The 17,485-nt window shown below is 37.5% G+C and overlaps 1 protein-coding gene across 1 annotated transcript in view; it reads right to left on the bottom strand.

The window, feature by feature from the left end:
• Positions 1-17,485, bottom strand: part of OSBPL11 (oxysterol binding protein like 11) — a 100,871-nt gene that overhangs the window by 42,224 nt on the left and 41,162 nt on the right. The window contains exons 6-8 of the mRNA XM_081236089.1: positions 11,741-11,942; positions 7,758-7,903; positions 1,520-1,660 (exon numbers count right to left, since the gene is read on the bottom strand). Coding sequence (XP_081092215.1) covers positions 1,520-1,660; positions 7,758-7,903; positions 11,741-11,942 — 489 coding nt within the window. The remainder of the gene's footprint in view (positions 1-1,519; positions 1,661-7,757; positions 7,904-11,740; positions 11,943-17,485) is intronic.

The raw sequence follows: 17,485 nt of genomic DNA, 5'->3' as shown, positions 1-17,485 counted from the left end.
GAGATTATGCATTTCTAACAAGTTCTCAGGTGATGGTGATGCTACTGATCTTCAGACCACACTTTTTTTCTTCTTTCAGTTTTATTACGGCATAATTGACAAATAAAACTGTAAGATATTTAAAGTGTATACTGTAGTGATTTGATATACACATATATAGTGAAAGGACTCTCACTATCAAATTAATTCAGGCCACACTTTTAAAGTAGCAAGGCTGTAGACCAGGGGTTTGCAAACTAGGGCCTTTGGGCCAAATCTGGCATCCTGTTTGTGTAAATAAACTTTTGCTGAAATACATCCATGCCCATCCAACATATCATCTATGGCTGCTTTCATACTACAAAGGCTGAGCTGAGTACTGCTGATCCTTAAACAATATGGGTTTGAACTGCAGGTCCACTTATACATGGATTTTTTCCAATAAACATACAAAAATATACATGTAGAACATCATGTGCAAGACTTGTATTGGATAGTCTATTCTTACACAGGCTTAAGGTGAGTAATATGTAATATAAAATGAATAATATGTTAGTTTTCTTACTGTTTTATAACCTCATTTTCTTGCTGTATTATAACCTCGCTCTCAAAGAATTACATTAAAGTACCGTACCTCTCTCACAATGAGAGAAAAACTGTGTATTATCACAGGTATGTGGGTTTTTTAAAAAAATGTAACAATGTTTCCAATATTGTTTCATGAATATGACTGCAATACTGTATGTCATAAAAATTTTATAACAATTCATTCATTAGTGTATAGACTAGGCTACCATGAAGCTGATTACACTAGGCTACCATAAAGCAATCATATTGCTGCTTCTTCATTATCAATGCATGAATCATTATATCTATAAATAAATATAAATTTTTTTCACATTATCTTTTCATTTTTGATGTCTAGTATATACTAGTAATACATATACATAGAAACAAAATTTGCGTTAATTGAGTGTTTATGTTATTGGTAAAGCTTCGAGTCAACAACAGATTATTAGTAGTTAAGTTTTGGGGGAGTCAAAAATTATATGCGGATTTTCAACTACATGGGGGGTTGGCGGTCCTAACCCCTACATTGTTCTAGAGTCAAGTATAGTTCCAACAGAGATCTATGTCCACATAGCTAAAAATATCTATTATCTGGTCCTTTACAGAAAATGTTTGCTGATCTCTGTTATAGATTAATACCCAAAATGCACTATCCAAAATGGGAAGTAAGAATAAAGTAGAAATATCAATGACTTTAATGGTTTTGTGGGATTATATCCTTTTCTTTAGATTTTCCAATTGTGTATCCCAATGGACCCCTTTTATTTTGTACAGAAACAAGACTATAGGTCTTTATTTGCCATGTGACTTAATGCTGCACAAAAAACCTATCACATTTTTTATGAAAATAAATGCTCATCAAGCAACTAAGAAACCAACTCATAAAGATTAAAAAGCCCTGACAACATTAACAATCATAGGTATAGTTCTAATCTAATGATCTCCTGAGACTGTTTATCCCATTACTTACTCTTGTTAAGTCCATGCCCAGCTTGAGCTGTGATAAGAGATGTAGGATAACACTGCGTTGCTCTTCAACAGCTCCCAGGTCATCCTCCTTGTTGTCACAAGTATCCTCCACCTCATCATCTGCATTTATTTCTTCAGGTTCCTTGATGCAACATAAAGCAAAAGTCTACTGTTACTAGTGCTTATTGAGAGAGTGGCATGGACATGTATACACTACCAAACGTAAAATAGATAGCTAGTGGGAAGCAGCCGCATAGCACAGGGGGATCAGCTCGGTGCTTTGTGACCACCTAGAGGGGTGGGATAGGGAGGGTGGAGGGAGGGAGACGCAAGAGGGAAGAGATATGGTAACATATGTATACGTATAACTGATTCACTTTGTTATAAAGCAGAAACTAACACACCATTGTAAAGCAATTATACTCCAATAAAGATGTTAAAAAAAAGAATAAAAATATAAACATCAGATGAAGACATTTATATTGGGCCTAAATGAATCTGAGAACAGACAAAAATCTTTCTGAAAATACAACTTCCATCACTTGGCCATGGAATAGATTTCCTTCAATGAACCCATTATCACTGACATTGAACATATTGTGGTTTTGTCATAAGTATCACACATAAAACACACATATTTTGTGAAAACAGGATTTTTCAGAGTGAAAATGTCTCACCTGAAACTTAGGCTTTGCAGGCTTTGACCACCTGCCAGGGAACCCTACCACTACCTATAATTTAAGATGTTTTGAGGATTAAATATTTGCCCTATTTTTAAGCTAACACTATAAAAGTAAAATTTTAAAGTGACTATACATGTCAAGTCTAACTTCTGTAATCTATATTTAGATATTCACGCATCCTTGCAGTTGTCAGGAAGAAACTTTGGGGATGAAGAGAATTCTAGGTGCAGGTATAGAAAACTTGTAGTTGCTCATGCACTTTTCTTTTTCTTTTTTTTTTTTTTTGCGGTACGCAGGCCTCTCTCTGTTGTGGCCTCTCCCGTTGCGGAGCACAGGCTCCGGACGCACAGGCTCAGAGGCCATGGCTCACAGGCCCAGCCGCTCCGCGGCATGTGGGATCTTCCCGGACTGGGGCATGAACCCATGTCCCCTGCATCGGCAGGCGGACTCTCAACCACTGCGCCACCAGGGAAGCCCGCTTATGCAGCCTTAATGCCACAAAATGTTCTCTGCATAGTTCTTCAATCAATAAAACAACCCCTTGAAAAACCAAAAATGTTTACTCTCATCTCAATAGGGTCTTCGCTCCAAATAACTGGTTAAGAGAAACCTAATTTCTTATTTCTATTTAAGCAACAAATAAAAGTTTCAAATCCCAAGATTCTATAATCTTATTAGATATCACTTTCCATGTTTATATGGGGATGGTGTCCCATCTCTCTCACTGGTACTTCTTTTCATTACCTTTGTGCAAGACAGCGTTCATGAGTATACTATCTTTGGTATTGTATTAAATTTTAAGTTAGGAGGATTTTAAAAAGGAAATGATTCTGCTAATAGTCTCCTGCCTTTAACTTTTTTTTTTTTTTTTGCGGTACACGGGCCTTTCACTGTTGTGGCCTCTCGCGTTGCGGAGCACAGGCTCCGGACGCACAGGCTCAGCGGCCATGGCTCACGGGCCCAGCCGCTCCACGCCATGTGGGATCTTCCCGGACCGGGGCACGAACCCGCGTCCCCTGCATCGGCAGGCGGACTCTCAACCACTGCGCCACCAGGGAAGCCCTGCCTTTAACTTTCTCGTCCCATAATCAAATCCTATCAAACAAGAAGCCCATCTGTTCTATGTAGCTAGGCAAAGAAAACGAATCCTAATCAGGCATAAAATCAAGAACTTAATGTTCTCAAGATATTAAAAACAAAATACAAAACTTGGTGACACAGTTAAAGAATAATGGGTTTCTGGTTATTCTTTTGCCTTTGTTTTTCTCATTTTTCTTCTCTCTCCTTCGAACAAAGAAATCTTTACTAGCTCAAATTCTGATAAATCAATTAATGGTCTAGTTCATTTCTTCAGAGACCAAACACAACAATTGTGTATATCAGAATTATTTCTGTTTTTATGACCTTGAGGAAAGATCCCAAAGGCAAGTTTCTCAATTCCCCTTTTCAATGGCTAGTAAGTCTATCAGGAACTACTTCCTGTTTTCTACGCTAAGTCAGTTGCACAATATAGTTTAAGTATACCAGTGAATGTTTACTCATTATGAAACAGGGGAAAACTCGATCATCCCTCTTTCTATACATGAATTCCAAATATAACAATTTTTCATTTGAGAAATGTTGAGGGGAAAAAAACTAACAGATCTTAATTAAATAATGTTCTCCAACCTTCTGAAAGGTACTATTACATTTGAGGTCAGAACCTAGGACAGATTAATAATGCAAATACAGCCTTAAACATTATTATACACAAAGTTATACACAAAGTTTACTTTGTGGTTTCCTCTAATGAAAATAATATTAAACTAAAGAGATAAAATATAATCTGGTATGGGGATGTATGTATACATATAGCTGATTCACTTTGTTATAAAGCAGAAACTAACACACCATTGTAAAGCAATTATACTCCAATAAAGATGTTAAAAAAAAATCTGGTAGGAAAACTAAAAGAATACAGTTTTTGTTGTTTTTATAAAAATAGTCAAACCACTTACTAAAATAGAAAAAAAAGGAATTCTATTCATGATTAAATACTGATTCTAAAGCATGATGTGAATGGAAGAATTTGGAAGCTCTCTTTCCTTTTTGAAATGGCCCTTCTTAGAGATTGTCATGCCTTTCTTAAAGAAAAGCTTAAGGTTAGGGCTTCCCTGGTGGCGCAGTGGTTAAGAATCCACCTGCCAATGCAGGGGACAGGGGTTCGAGCCCTGGTCTGGGAAGATCCCACATGCCGCGGAGCAACTAAGCCTGTGTGCCACAACTACTGAGCCTGCGCTCTAGAGCCCGCGAGCCACAACTACTGAGCCCACGTGCCACAACTACTGAAGCCCGCTCCTAGAGCCTGTGCTCCACAACAAAAGAAGCCACCACAATGAGAAGCTCGTGCACCACAACAAAGAGTAGCCCCTGCTCGCCACAACTATAGAAAGCCCACGTGCAGCAATGAAGACCCAATGCAGCCAAAAATAAATAAAATTTAAAAAAATACGGAAAGCTTAAGGTTAAAAAAAAAAAGCATTACAAAAATTCAAATAAACATGCTCAAACATATAAAATCCCTAAAAACCCAGAATGGTTAGCAAATACAGTGGCAAGGCCTGTTGAATTTCTAGGAATTCATACTATTTGGAGATTGCATGGCAGAGGGAAACCCCAATATTCTGCAGAACTCATACTAATCCCATTTTTTTTGTCTTCCTGATTTCTGACTTGGACACTAAGGAACTGTGGGCTTCATTCTAGCCTCACTGAGGTTTACCTCCTCTACCACTTGACAGCAAAATTTCCACTACTGTAATGTATGTTTTGAGCTTGCATTGACACTTATATTCCAAAGAAGGCATATGTGAAATTTTTGAAAAATTCAGGTCTTTTCTGGTATGCTTGAGTGGGGTCTAATGTCTTTTGTAATTAAAAAAAAATCTATGCACTTATTTGTTTCTATTTGCACTAGGTCATACACTTGGTCTACTCAACATTTCAAAAGATTTGGAAATTCAACGATCCTCTCCTCCCCACCTCTGTGCCCCATCTCTAACATATGCCTCTATCCTGACCTCCAACATGCTTTGTATTCTCATTTAGAAGTATGAAAATGTTGGAGTATATGACCTATAGTTTATAACTTTTCACTTGTAAATTATATCTCTAGTCCTGATCTCTTTCCAAAGCTTTGGTTACATCATTTCCAGTTGCTTTTCATATACATTAACAATCATATGTCCTCTTCTCAAATAAAATTCAACATGTTCATAAACTATACTAAACCTTTTCTTTCAAAAAGCTCTTTCTGGGCTTCCCTGGTGGCGCAGTGGTTGAGAGTCCGCCTGCCGATGCAGGGGACACGGGTTCGTGCCCCGGTCCGGGAAGATCCCACATGCCGCAGAGCGGCTAGGCCCGTGAGCCATGGCTGCTGAGCCTGTGCGTCCGGAGCCTGTGCTCCGCAAGGGGAGAGGCCACAACAGTGAGAGGCCCACGTAACAAAAAAAAAAAAAAAAAAAAAAAAAGCTCTTTCTTCCTAATTTTGCTAGCTTTGCGAATGGCACCACAATTTTAATCATTTAGTCTCAAAAACTTGAAGTCATCTTTGATCCAACCCTATATCCAGTCAATCACAAGCTCAATTGATTTTTCATTTGAAATGCACATTACCTATTCATTTGTCTTCATTTCTACTTCCATAGCCTTCTATCCACACTTTAATTCCAAGTCATATCATATACCAATCTTTTTAAACATATCGCATCCCTCCCCATGCTCATGATTTCATTATGTATCACATTAAGACTAAATTCTTCTGCATGAGTTTTATGTTCCTTGGGGGCACAATTTACACTGTATTCTATGGAGCAGTGCTCAGGGGATTATCATTCCATATAGCATGCAACATGAATGGTCATCTGGATTTGTAAAATCCAACAACCCTGGGGTCATTTTCCATAAACCAGGTACTCTGCTAAATTTATTTTATCTAAATAACAATCTTATAAGGTATTACTACCCCTGCTTTACAGATGAGGAAGCTAAGCATGGTTAATCAATTGGCCCACATGTTAGTAAATGATAGGACCTGGGTTCAAAATCATCAGGCAAGCCTTTTCTGCAATAAGTACACATGCTTTAGCATCCCTGCTTGTGTTACTCCCCCATCTTGAGATTCCCGTACTACTATTCTTCTTTTCAAACCTTGTCTCCTTTCAAAGCCCAATTTCAATTCCACTTTCTCTCCAAAGCATTCCTCATCCACTCTACTCATATACCCCTCTTCTTTCCCTGAATGCCCATATCCCAAGAATCTAAGTGATATCTATTAAGATGAAAAAAAATGAAAAATACTGCTTTATGTTATCATCTCATTGTTTCAGTATATAGGTGTTGTGACTCTAAATAGATTTTAAGTCTCTTCAGTGAAAGAACTGTCTTCTATTTTTGTGTCTCCTCTAAGTCTTAATGTTGGACTTGTCACATATTAGCTAACTTAATGAATACTTACTAACTTCTTGACTCCACAGATGAATTAGTCAAAAAGCTATAGGAAAAAAAGGATTTTTTTTTCTTTCTTCTCCCCCACCCACCCTACTGCCACTGTCTGCCTCACTGAGTCAAGACCTTTGCCAGCTTTGGAAGTACCTGTGTCATATGTTTCTCTTAAGAAATAATTTGCTGTTATATAAATAACCATAAACCGTGCATTACTCTTGACTCAGTAATTCTAGTTGGGAATATAACCTAAAGAAATAATTCGAATAAAGGGGAGGAAAAAAAATAAAGCAGTAGACAAAATGATATAGCATTATTTATAAGAACAAAAAAAAACAAACAACCTAGACATTCAATAGCCTACTTCAACCTAAAAACTTTTATTATATAGGCCAGAATAACATATAAGAATACTTATGAGAAGTAGCAAGTAAAAAGAGCTTAAAACAAAACTATCTATGTAATTATGATAACCATAAATATAACAGATGTAAACTCAAAAGGCAAAAAAACAGTATGATTTGTTACAATGGTGGAACTATGAATAGAAGAAAACACTTTAGCTTCTGAGAAACGTGGAATTAATATTGCTTTATAAAAATATTAAACCCTAAGACTGTGTGCTAGTTTAAGTAGACTAACACTTTTAAAAATTGGTTTGGTGAAGTGCTTACTATCAACAAAACCTTAATGTTAAACTTTTAAACTTATGAACTTAATAGTAAACACCTAGTAAATAATGATAAATTAAGAAATGTAAGAGATAAATATCATGCAAATAATTTTCTATTAGAAAAGCGATTTTCCAGAAAAAGAAAAACATGCAAATTTCATTTTTAAAATACATTTATATGAAGCAAAAGTAAACGAAAACTAAAAAGGCCACATAATTTAACCTGGAAAACTATGTACAAGTTTTACACAATAGACCCCTTCCAAAGCCAGTGCAGTTCAAAGTAGAACAACGTCTAGAGTATGCTCTCATTATGTTGATTTGCATGTCCTGACAATAAAAAGATGTTTTTCAGTGATTCCTAATTTTTACTCCAAAACTCTATGTTCATATTACCTTACCCTTGCTAATAGTCCAGATTCTGCAACGCACTGCTCTTCTGGGACTGCCACTGGCTTACTCTGCTCAGTTGCAAAGGGTTGGTCAGCTCCATTTTTATAGTGGTTTGATAAAGGTATCTTTGGTTCTAACCACTCGATTGTCGTTCCTGATGAAGTAAGAGAAAACTTTCGCTGAAACTTGCTCATAATCTGGAAAGTTCAGCAAATGTGGATTTTATTAAACAATTTTCTTTTGAGTCTACAAGACTAAAAGCAATTTAACCTGTTAAGAGACTCTGCAAGACAGTGACTTGTATCTCATTAGCATGAGCATCATGATTGGGTATTTTAAAACACAGCAACCTGCAACTTGAAATCAGATACCATTTAAATGAATCAACCCTGAATAGGACTAAACTCACTTCTTATGCAAATCTATGAATCATAAAGTGTATTCCTACCCTAACAGTTGATTTGCTGGCCTTTCTGCATGAACCCTGTCCCTCTAGTGATAAGAAGTATGCAGTTAGGCTAAAGGAAATCACAATTACAGGAGGAACCTGGGACTGTGAAACAATAAAATCTGCTTCAATTTGGGGTTGAACCTTATTCTCAGTAGCAATTTTCTAACTAATCAAGATAACCCCCTTGATCTAATTTACGAATTGCAAATACATGTCCATTATGTTTTTTCCAGTCATATAAAAAAGCTCCATATACTTTTAAACTGAAAGGCTCTCCTACTGAATAAATAATAGTTGACCTAGTGAAAGATAGTGGTCACATTTAGAGACCTGTCATCTTCTCAATTAATGACTCAATGTCTCTTATTACCCTCAACTAGTTTAACAAAGTGGATTCTATGCCTAATCAATAATGGAAAATGTTCCATTTGATTTCAGAGGCTGATCTAGGTTTCACAGAAACTTGGTTATATAGTGCTACATTAAGGGATGCTCAGACTACCACAGCAGAAATTAAAAGGAGTATGGAATTTACTTAGTCTATAACAAAACCCCAGACTTGAGTAGAGGAATAAATTACAAAGTACCTATCAGGCTACCAGAGCATCTTGCCTTGCCACTCAGTTCAGTTTCACTTGGCACTGGCGGGGGGATTCATAATTAGGGGAATGCCCTGGATAAGTTCATGGGGTCTCTTTCAAAATTCCAAAGAAATGAAACCACTTTGTTCCTACCTTGAAATGTCTATTTTTAATATCAATATCTAGATTTCCTTACTTCTCGAAATAAAATGCACACAAACACTAGACTTAAGAGATCTGTTTTAAGAGATCACTCAACTGATAAACCATAACAAAACTCTTAATCAAACCAATCATTTGGTCTCAGGACCCTTCTACATCAATAATTACTGCTGTGCCTTTGTATAATATACATTAAGACCTCATGGGACTAAACACTAATTTTTATTCAGATTTCATTTCTTGGATCATTTCAAAATTTGAGTGGGAAGGTAATTCAGTTTTTTTTCTTCACAGTTTTATCTTCATTCTCAACTGACAAGAATAAATTTCTACCTACTTAATTTGGAAAATATGGCAATTTATGGTGAGAAATACCAGTATTAGTTAATTCCCTCAAATACCCACAAATCTGTGCTCCAAAAAATAGTGATATGGGAGAATACCTTTTACTTTAAACACTTCTATAAAGTTTACAGTGTGTTTCACATTTTTAATTAAAAAAATACAAATTTATATTGGGCATGCTTCATTAATCACAAAGCAATCATTTAAAAAATAAGACTATTAATTTAAACTACACAAATGAAATTCTAAGAATTTAAAAAATTACATAGTATTTAATTAATCAAGTATTTATTTATTTTTTTAACTGAAGTATAGTTGATTTACAATATTATATTAGTTTCAGGTGTACAGCATAGTGATTCAGTATTTTTATAGCTTATACTCCATTAAGAGTTATTATAAGATAATAGCTATAATTCCCTGTGCTATACAATATATCCTTGTTGGTTATCTATTTTACAAACACTCATCTTCAAACAACCATGAGGTAAAACAAAAATTAAAAAGAAAAAAAGAAAAGCCTGGTGGGGAATGTACTAATATATTCACGGGGGCAACTTCTGCTTGGTAAGATAACATATGATTTTTCTTTCAATTGCATGGTAGTTTCTAAATTTTTTATAATGAGTGCTTTATAACAAGAGAAAATTTATATTGGACTACTTAGAATTCCTCTAAGACAACAGTCCATGCTCACAGTGCACAATTTAGGCTTTTCTATCTCTTTGGAATGCCTTCTCCCCTACCTCCCACTCCTGAACTAATAGGTTTTCTTAGCTTTTCTGTGCCTTTCCCAGACTTTTTTCTACCAGAAGTATTAGTCCATTCACATGTTCTCCCACAGTACTTTGTTCCCATTGTAAGTGGCACTTTACATATTATAGTTAACTATTTACATGTTTCTTCCCCAAGTGGACCATGAGTTCCTTAAGTGGAACATACATAACTTATTGGCCTCTGTAATACTGCCCTGACCTATATCTACAATTGCCATTAGCTTGTTTTTGTTAGCTTGAAATATTGAATTTAGGCGCACATGAGGATGGGATTCACACCCTATCCATATCAAGATCTGCACAAAGTCTCAACATCTTCCTCAAATATCTTTCTTCCACAAGCAAGGGGAGTTCCTTGGATAAGAAAACAATGAGTATTGGGAAACACTAAGTTACTACTATTAATACAATGTGATGGGAGTGGGGGAGTTGGGGAGATGTTGTTAAAAGGGTACAAGCCTGCAACTAGAAGATGAATAAGTCCTGCAGATCTAATGCACAGCACAGAGAATGTAGTCAACAATACTATATTAAATATTTCAAAGCTGCTAAGAGACTAGATCCTAAATGTTCTCACTACAAAAAAGAAATGACAGGAAATTCCCTGGTGGTCCAGTGGTTAGAATTTGGCACTTTCACTGCCTAGCCCTGGGAAACTAAGGTCCTGCAAGCTTCACGACATGGCCAAGGAAAAAAAGGAAGAAATAAATAACAATTATGCAATGTGATTGAGGCATTAGCTAACACTTTGGTGGTACACAAATATATAAATGTATTAAATCAACATTTTAAACTTACACAATGTTATATGTCAATTATATCTCAATTTTTAAAATGATGAGTTTATTCATCTCATTTAATAGAAAAACTCATTTTTTGTTATCCCATGCAATAACATTCTTTTCCCCAGTAAATTAATTTCAACAAATAGGTGCTCTCAAATACTGTGTACATCTTATTTTTCAAACTGAAAGGTGACTGATAGACTTTATTTTTTTAAATCATTTATTTATTTATTTATTTTTGGCTGCGTCGGGTCTTCGTTGCTGTGCGCAGGCTTCTCACTGCGGTGGTTTCTCTTGTTGCAGAGCATGGGCTCTAGGCGTGTAGGCTTCAGTAGTTGTGTCTCGCAGGCTCAGTAGTTGTGGCACACGGGCTTAGCTGCTCCGCGGCATGTGGGATCTTACCGGACCAGGGCTTGAACCCATGTCCCCTGCGTTGGCAGGTGGATTCTTAACCACTGTGCCACCAGGGAAGTTCTAGACTTTAATATATATATATCTCAATATGGAAATAATGAATAGTGGACTAAAGCTAAACTCAAGGAATCATTCCAACGTTTCTACTTTGATCGTCGAGAGAGAGTGATGCCACCAACTTTAACAGAAATATAGAACACGTGAGTTTTGAGTTCAGTTTTTGACATGTTGAGTTTGAGGTTTCTAAAGGGATATGTAATTATATGAGACCTAAAATGGTTTTAGATTTGAAAAAGGACACAGTTAAAAAGACTTTGTGTAACATTAGTGTGATAATTAAAAACCCAAGAGGCTTGCTGGTTTTCTATTCGTTTCGTTTTGATTAAGATTTTCTGGAGTAGAATTACAAAGGATACAGTTGGTCCTTTCCATGTTTTGACCTGCAATGTTAAGTCCTACCTTTAAGCAATAACTTACCTGAAGGCAATGAGCCCTTCTGATGTGATGCATGCTGCAACTGGAGAATATGAAAGCAGTCATTTAAGCAGTTCATAGTTGCCATGGAAGTAGCCTTGAGCATTAAGAGATCCTGGTCCAAGGAACTAAGATGGCCAGAAGCAGGAAGGCATTCAATTCCTCTAATTAAGTCTCTTTGTTGTCCTTCAGCATGAGACATCATCTAAGGAAAACAACAATTCTGTGTGTCCCACTCATAATTTCTGTATAACATGTATACATACAGTTGCCATTTTAATTACAATATTCTGTATAACATGTAAACATACAGTTGCCATTTTTGGGGCATATTAGGCCTAGAAATCTATTTTCAATTTGTTTGGCTATTCTCAATAAGCATTTAATAGTGCTTCTCAAAAGACGGTAACTTTTGGCAGCTACACTTTTTCTTTGGCGGAAACAAAGATCAAAAGACTTCTACCTTGATATAAATTTCTTTAACAGTATACATTTATATAAGTCATCAGAAAGAACATTCCAGATCATTTTTTTTGTGTGTGTGTTTTTTTTTTTGCAGTACACAGGCCTCTCACTGTTGTGGCCTCTCCCGTTGCGGAGCACAGGCTCCCGACGCGCAGGCTCAGCGGCCATGGCTCACGGGCCCAGCCGCTCTGCGGCATGTGGGATCCTCCCGGACCGGGGCACGAACCCGTGTCCCCTGCATCAGCAGGCAGAGTCTCAACCACTGCGCCACCAGGGAAGCCCCAGATCATTTTTAATAGCAGCATTAGATATTTCACTCCAATGTAAAAATAATTCCCAGTCTGGGCTCTCAACCACTTTATTCACAGCACATCTGGACAGGCTCAATTTGAACCTACAGTGAAATCATGATAGTTTACATGCTTCTGCTTTCCCAGTCTAACTTTCTGGTCCCATTAGGTTGATTTTAAGCAAACACTGGATATAAGCTTTTCAAGTTAAAAGAGTTCAATACGCTTTTTGATTAGGAGGCCTATCTATACAGTTCCTAACAGAGCCAGTGGAATAAAAACGATGATGAGCAACCCTATTTTTTTTTCTTTTTTTTATTTATTTGTTTATTTTTGGCTGCATTGGGTCCTCGCTGCTGCGCACGGGCTCTAGGCGCGCGGGCTCAGCAGTCGTGGCGCACGGGCCCAGCTGCTCCGCGGCATGCGGGATCCTCCCGGGCCAGGGATCGAACCCGTGTCCCCTCACTCGCAGGCGGATTCCCCACCACTGTACCACCGGGGAAGTCCCAAGCAACCCTATTTTTAAAAATGAAAACTGAATTTAGGGGCTTCCCTGGTGGTCCAGTGGTTACGATTCTGTGCTCCCACTGCAGGGGGTTCAGGTTTGATCCCTGGTGGGGGAACTAAGATCCCGCATGCTGCCACATGGTGCGGCAAAGCAAACAAACAAACAAACCCCCTGAATTTATTATGTTTAATTATTTGCAATTGTGAGCAGAAGGTTTTCAGATTGTCCACCCTGTGGAAATTATTTTAACTCACAAAGAAACTCTATAGTGGAGAGACTCTTTTAGATTTCAGAGACTCTGTTCCAGACAATTTTTAATACAGTTCATTGGAGGGCTAGTGAAAGAGAGATGCGAAATGATCCTACCAAGCAAATTAAGTGTGTCATACATGAAACAGCCCCTGAAAACACATGCGTAATACTGGATCAAACAGTCACCCTTACCAGAAAAAAGGTTGTTAAATGAAAAGTGTGGGTATGAAGGTATCTATACAGATCTTCCTCCACTTACAATGGCGTTACACCCCGATAAACCCATTATTAAGTTGAAAATATCATAAGTTGAAAATATCTTAAGTCAAAAATACATTTAATACACTTAACCTACAGAACATCATAGCTTAGCCTAGCCTAGCCTACCTTAAGTATGCTCAGAACTTTTACATTAGTCTACAGTTGGGCAAAATCATCTAACATAAAGCCTATTTTATAATAAAGTCTTCAATATCTCATTTAATTTATTGACTATTGTGCTGAAAGTGAAAAACGAATGGATGTATGGGTACAGGAAGGTTACAAGTGTATTAGTTATTTACCCTCATGATCACGTGGCTGATTGAGAGCTGTGGCTTGCTGCCTAGCATCAGGAGATAATATTGTACCACACATCACTACCCCAAGAAAAGATCAAAATTCAAAGACCAGTTTCTACTGAATGTGTATCACTTTCGCACCATTGTAAAGTCAAAAAATCGCACGTCGAACTATTGTAAGTTGGGGACTGTTTGTGTGTGTGTAAATGTTTTTGTATATAAATGCTAGGACTAACTCCCAATAATCCAAAATTATGAATAAGTACAAACACTTTGGAAAACAGTTTGGTAATATCTACTAGAGTTAAATATATAGAGCTAAATAAATATAATCCATGATCCAACATTCTTAGTTACATAACCAACAGATATGTATGTATATATGTTCATCAACTCAAATGTCTATCAACACTGGAACGAATTAAAAATATTAAAGTATATCCATATAATAAATACCATGCAGCAGTGAAAAGAAAGGAACTGCTACACTCAATATGTAAGTAAATCTCCAACATACGCTGACTAAAAAGAAGCCATACCCAAAGGAGCACAAACTTTTTGATTCCAGTTTTAAAAAACAGGCAAAATAAATCTATGGTATTAGAAGCCAGGATAGTGAGGAGGGTGTAATGATGGAGAGGCTTGAGAGGGTCTTCTAGGGTGTTGGTAATATTTAATTTTTTGATCCAGGAGGTAGTTATATGAAAATTACAGGATGCACACTTGTGTGTCAGGTTCTTTTATACATGGATACATGCTTAGAAGGTTAATTAAGAACTGGGATGAAGATCAAGGGAAGGGGGCCAAACAGATCCATTAGGTTTACCTCTGGTCTAATGAAAAGAACTTCTATGGCTAATTAAACAGAGCAGAAAGCCAGATAAGAAATTGTAGACAAAATTCTATAATTAGTTGAGGCATAAGCTCCAAATTTCTAGAGACAGTCCTGGTTTATGCTTAGAGTCCGCTGTAATTATATCTAAACCTGTTCCAGTTTGAAGACCAAATTACATACTTACCCTATTTCTTCATTCTAAAAGAACTTCTTGGTATATAATTAGAAATGGGAAGCTTGTATTATGCCTCTTTTGTATTTCTCACTGGTCTAGGGGTCTTTAATGTAATTGCTCTTCCCCTCTGCTTCTAGCAATGTTATGAGCAAATACTAACTTTTACACTTGTCAGATTTCTTAAACAAGTCACAATAAGTGCTAGTACTGCTGAGGGAAAAAATTACTGCTCAACTATATCTGAAATCAAGCTGAACTTATTACTTTCCAGGCAAGGAAGAACTGTTCTTCCAGAACAAATCAAAGAGCTAATCTTTTTTTTTTTTTTTTGCGGTATGCAGGCCTCTCACTGCTGTGGCCTCTCCCGTTGCGGAGCACGGGCTCCGGACGCACAGGCTCAGCGGGCATGGCTCATGGGCCCAGCTGCTCCGCGGCATGTGGGATCTTCCCGGACCGGGGCACGAACCCGCATCCCCTGCATCGGCAGGCGGACTCTCAGCCACTGCACCACCAGGGAAGCCCCAGGCAGATTCTTAAACACTGCGCCACCAGGGAAGTCCCCTCGCTTTCTTTCTTGAACTTAGAGAATATAACTTCTTATTCTCACCATAAGAAAAACATTTGAAAAACTGGACATTTAAATTAAAAACACCTGTTCACTTGACTACACTCTTCAGAGACCATAAAGGAAAAAAGAAAAGATGTACGCTTATTATCTGTACACTTTTCTATATTACGTTATAAGCCAATAAAAGTTTAATAAAGGATAAATCATAAGCAGGATACTGACAACATAAATAATCAGCTATCACAACATAACACTTAAGAGAAGAAAGTGTTTCCTTTTGCAAATGGCCCAAAAAAGCCACTTGCTAGTGCTGATGTTAGAAGTGAAGATGCCTAAGAAAGTGATGTTCTCGACTAGAAAAAATAAACTTTAAATTATAGTTATAGCGCAAATGTTAAAATTTGGTTGTGGTTCTTTCCAAAGTGAACAAATGAGTTGATCATATATTTACAATGAAATAGAACTGATTGTGTGAAGCTGCTTTAGTGATTGTTCCTGACACTATGAAACCAGTTCCTCAAGAAAGAAAAAACATCAGGAAAGCCGAAAACTTGCTTAATCTGTGTTTTGTAGCTAGATATGGCAAATCTGGTGATAGTGTACATCACTTAAGTGGCATCTAGTTTGTCTGAAAACCAGATGAGAATCATGATTTTGTTGCTTGTATTTTAAATGTCGGTCTCCCTTACTAGACTGGTCATGTGAGCCCCTCCCAGGGTACAGCATAGTACCAGCATAGTACCATGAAGCACGCACTGATTAATGGAGTGACTGATAAACTGTACTAATAATCAACAGTAAATACTAAAATAGATCACTTTAACACTTTAGTAATAAATCTATGTTCCAGCACAGTATGACTCTATTCTCAATAGTTAGTTGCTTTTGCCAACTGTTACTTTATCTATCGCCGGACTTACCCATGGACTTTGATTCAAACACTCCTTTCAAACTCACTCTGAATTCTATCTTTGCACTACAACCTCCTGGAGCTGGATCACTCTAGAACAGCAATTCTCAAACAGTGCTCTGCAGATCCTTGTCGGACCCTTTTCAGGCGGTCTATGGAGTCGAAACTATTTTCACAATAATTTTAGGAAATTAATTTGCATTTTCCACTTGGTGGCATTTGCACTGATGGTGTGAAAGCAATGGTGGGTAAAACTGCTGGTGTCTTAGTCAGAATGAAGGCAGTGTCATCATCATCAACAGTACTAGTCATCATTGTATTCTTCACTTCCATGCACTTAAGGGGGGGCGGGGAGCGGGGGGGAGCCAGTTTTACCTAAGAATGTTCTTGAAAAATTAGTAAAAATTATTAGTTTTACTATATCTTGAGTACACATTTTTTAATAGTCTATATGAAAAATGAGAAGTACACTTCCGTTGCATATCAAAAAAAGTGCACTTCTGCTGCATACCAAAGTACTGTGGTTGCCTAAGGAAAAGCACTTGTGAGACTGAGCTGCAAGCTGAACTAGCTGTTTTTTCCACAGATCACCATTCTGACATGAAAGAATCCCACCTCTTCCTGGCACACAGCTTTTAAAACCGTTGTAATTTCCTAAGTGATCAGAGCATAGGGGCATCTTCTGTTACAATATTTGGTTTCCTGTAATAGCTTCAGAGCATAAAGGTGAAATGTGTCCTTTGTTATTCATAACAAACCGTTTTCAACCACAGTAGAGTTAATGGAGTGATTTTTGCAGAATCCCTCGATGGGGGCTGACTGCCAGGGGACTCAACCCTGTAGATTAGAGGGTTGGAACTTTCAGCCCCACCCCCCAACCTCTAGGGAGCAGAGAGGGGCTGAGGTTGAATTAATCACCAATGGCCAATGATGGAGTCAATCATGTCTAAGTAATAAAGTCTCCATGAAGCTCTCTGAGGAGGTTCAGAGAGCTTCTGGTTGGTGAACACATAGAGGTGCTGGGAGGGTGTGCAACCAGAAAGAGCACGGAAGCTCTGCATCCCCTCCCCAATATCTTGCCCTACGTATCTCCTCCTCTGGCTGTTCCTGAGTTATAGTCCTTTATAATATACTGGTAATATAGTAAGTAAACTGTTTTCCCAAGTTCTGTGAGCTGTTCTAGCA

The sequence above is a fragment of the Mesoplodon bidens genome (genome assembly GCF_964165515.1).
Source record: "Mesoplodon bidens genome assembly, chromosome: 5".
Classification (NCBI taxonomy): Eukaryota; Metazoa; Chordata; class Mammalia; order Artiodactyla; family Ziphiidae; genus Mesoplodon; species Mesoplodon bidens.
This window is presented reverse-complemented; position numbering and strand designations above follow the sequence as displayed.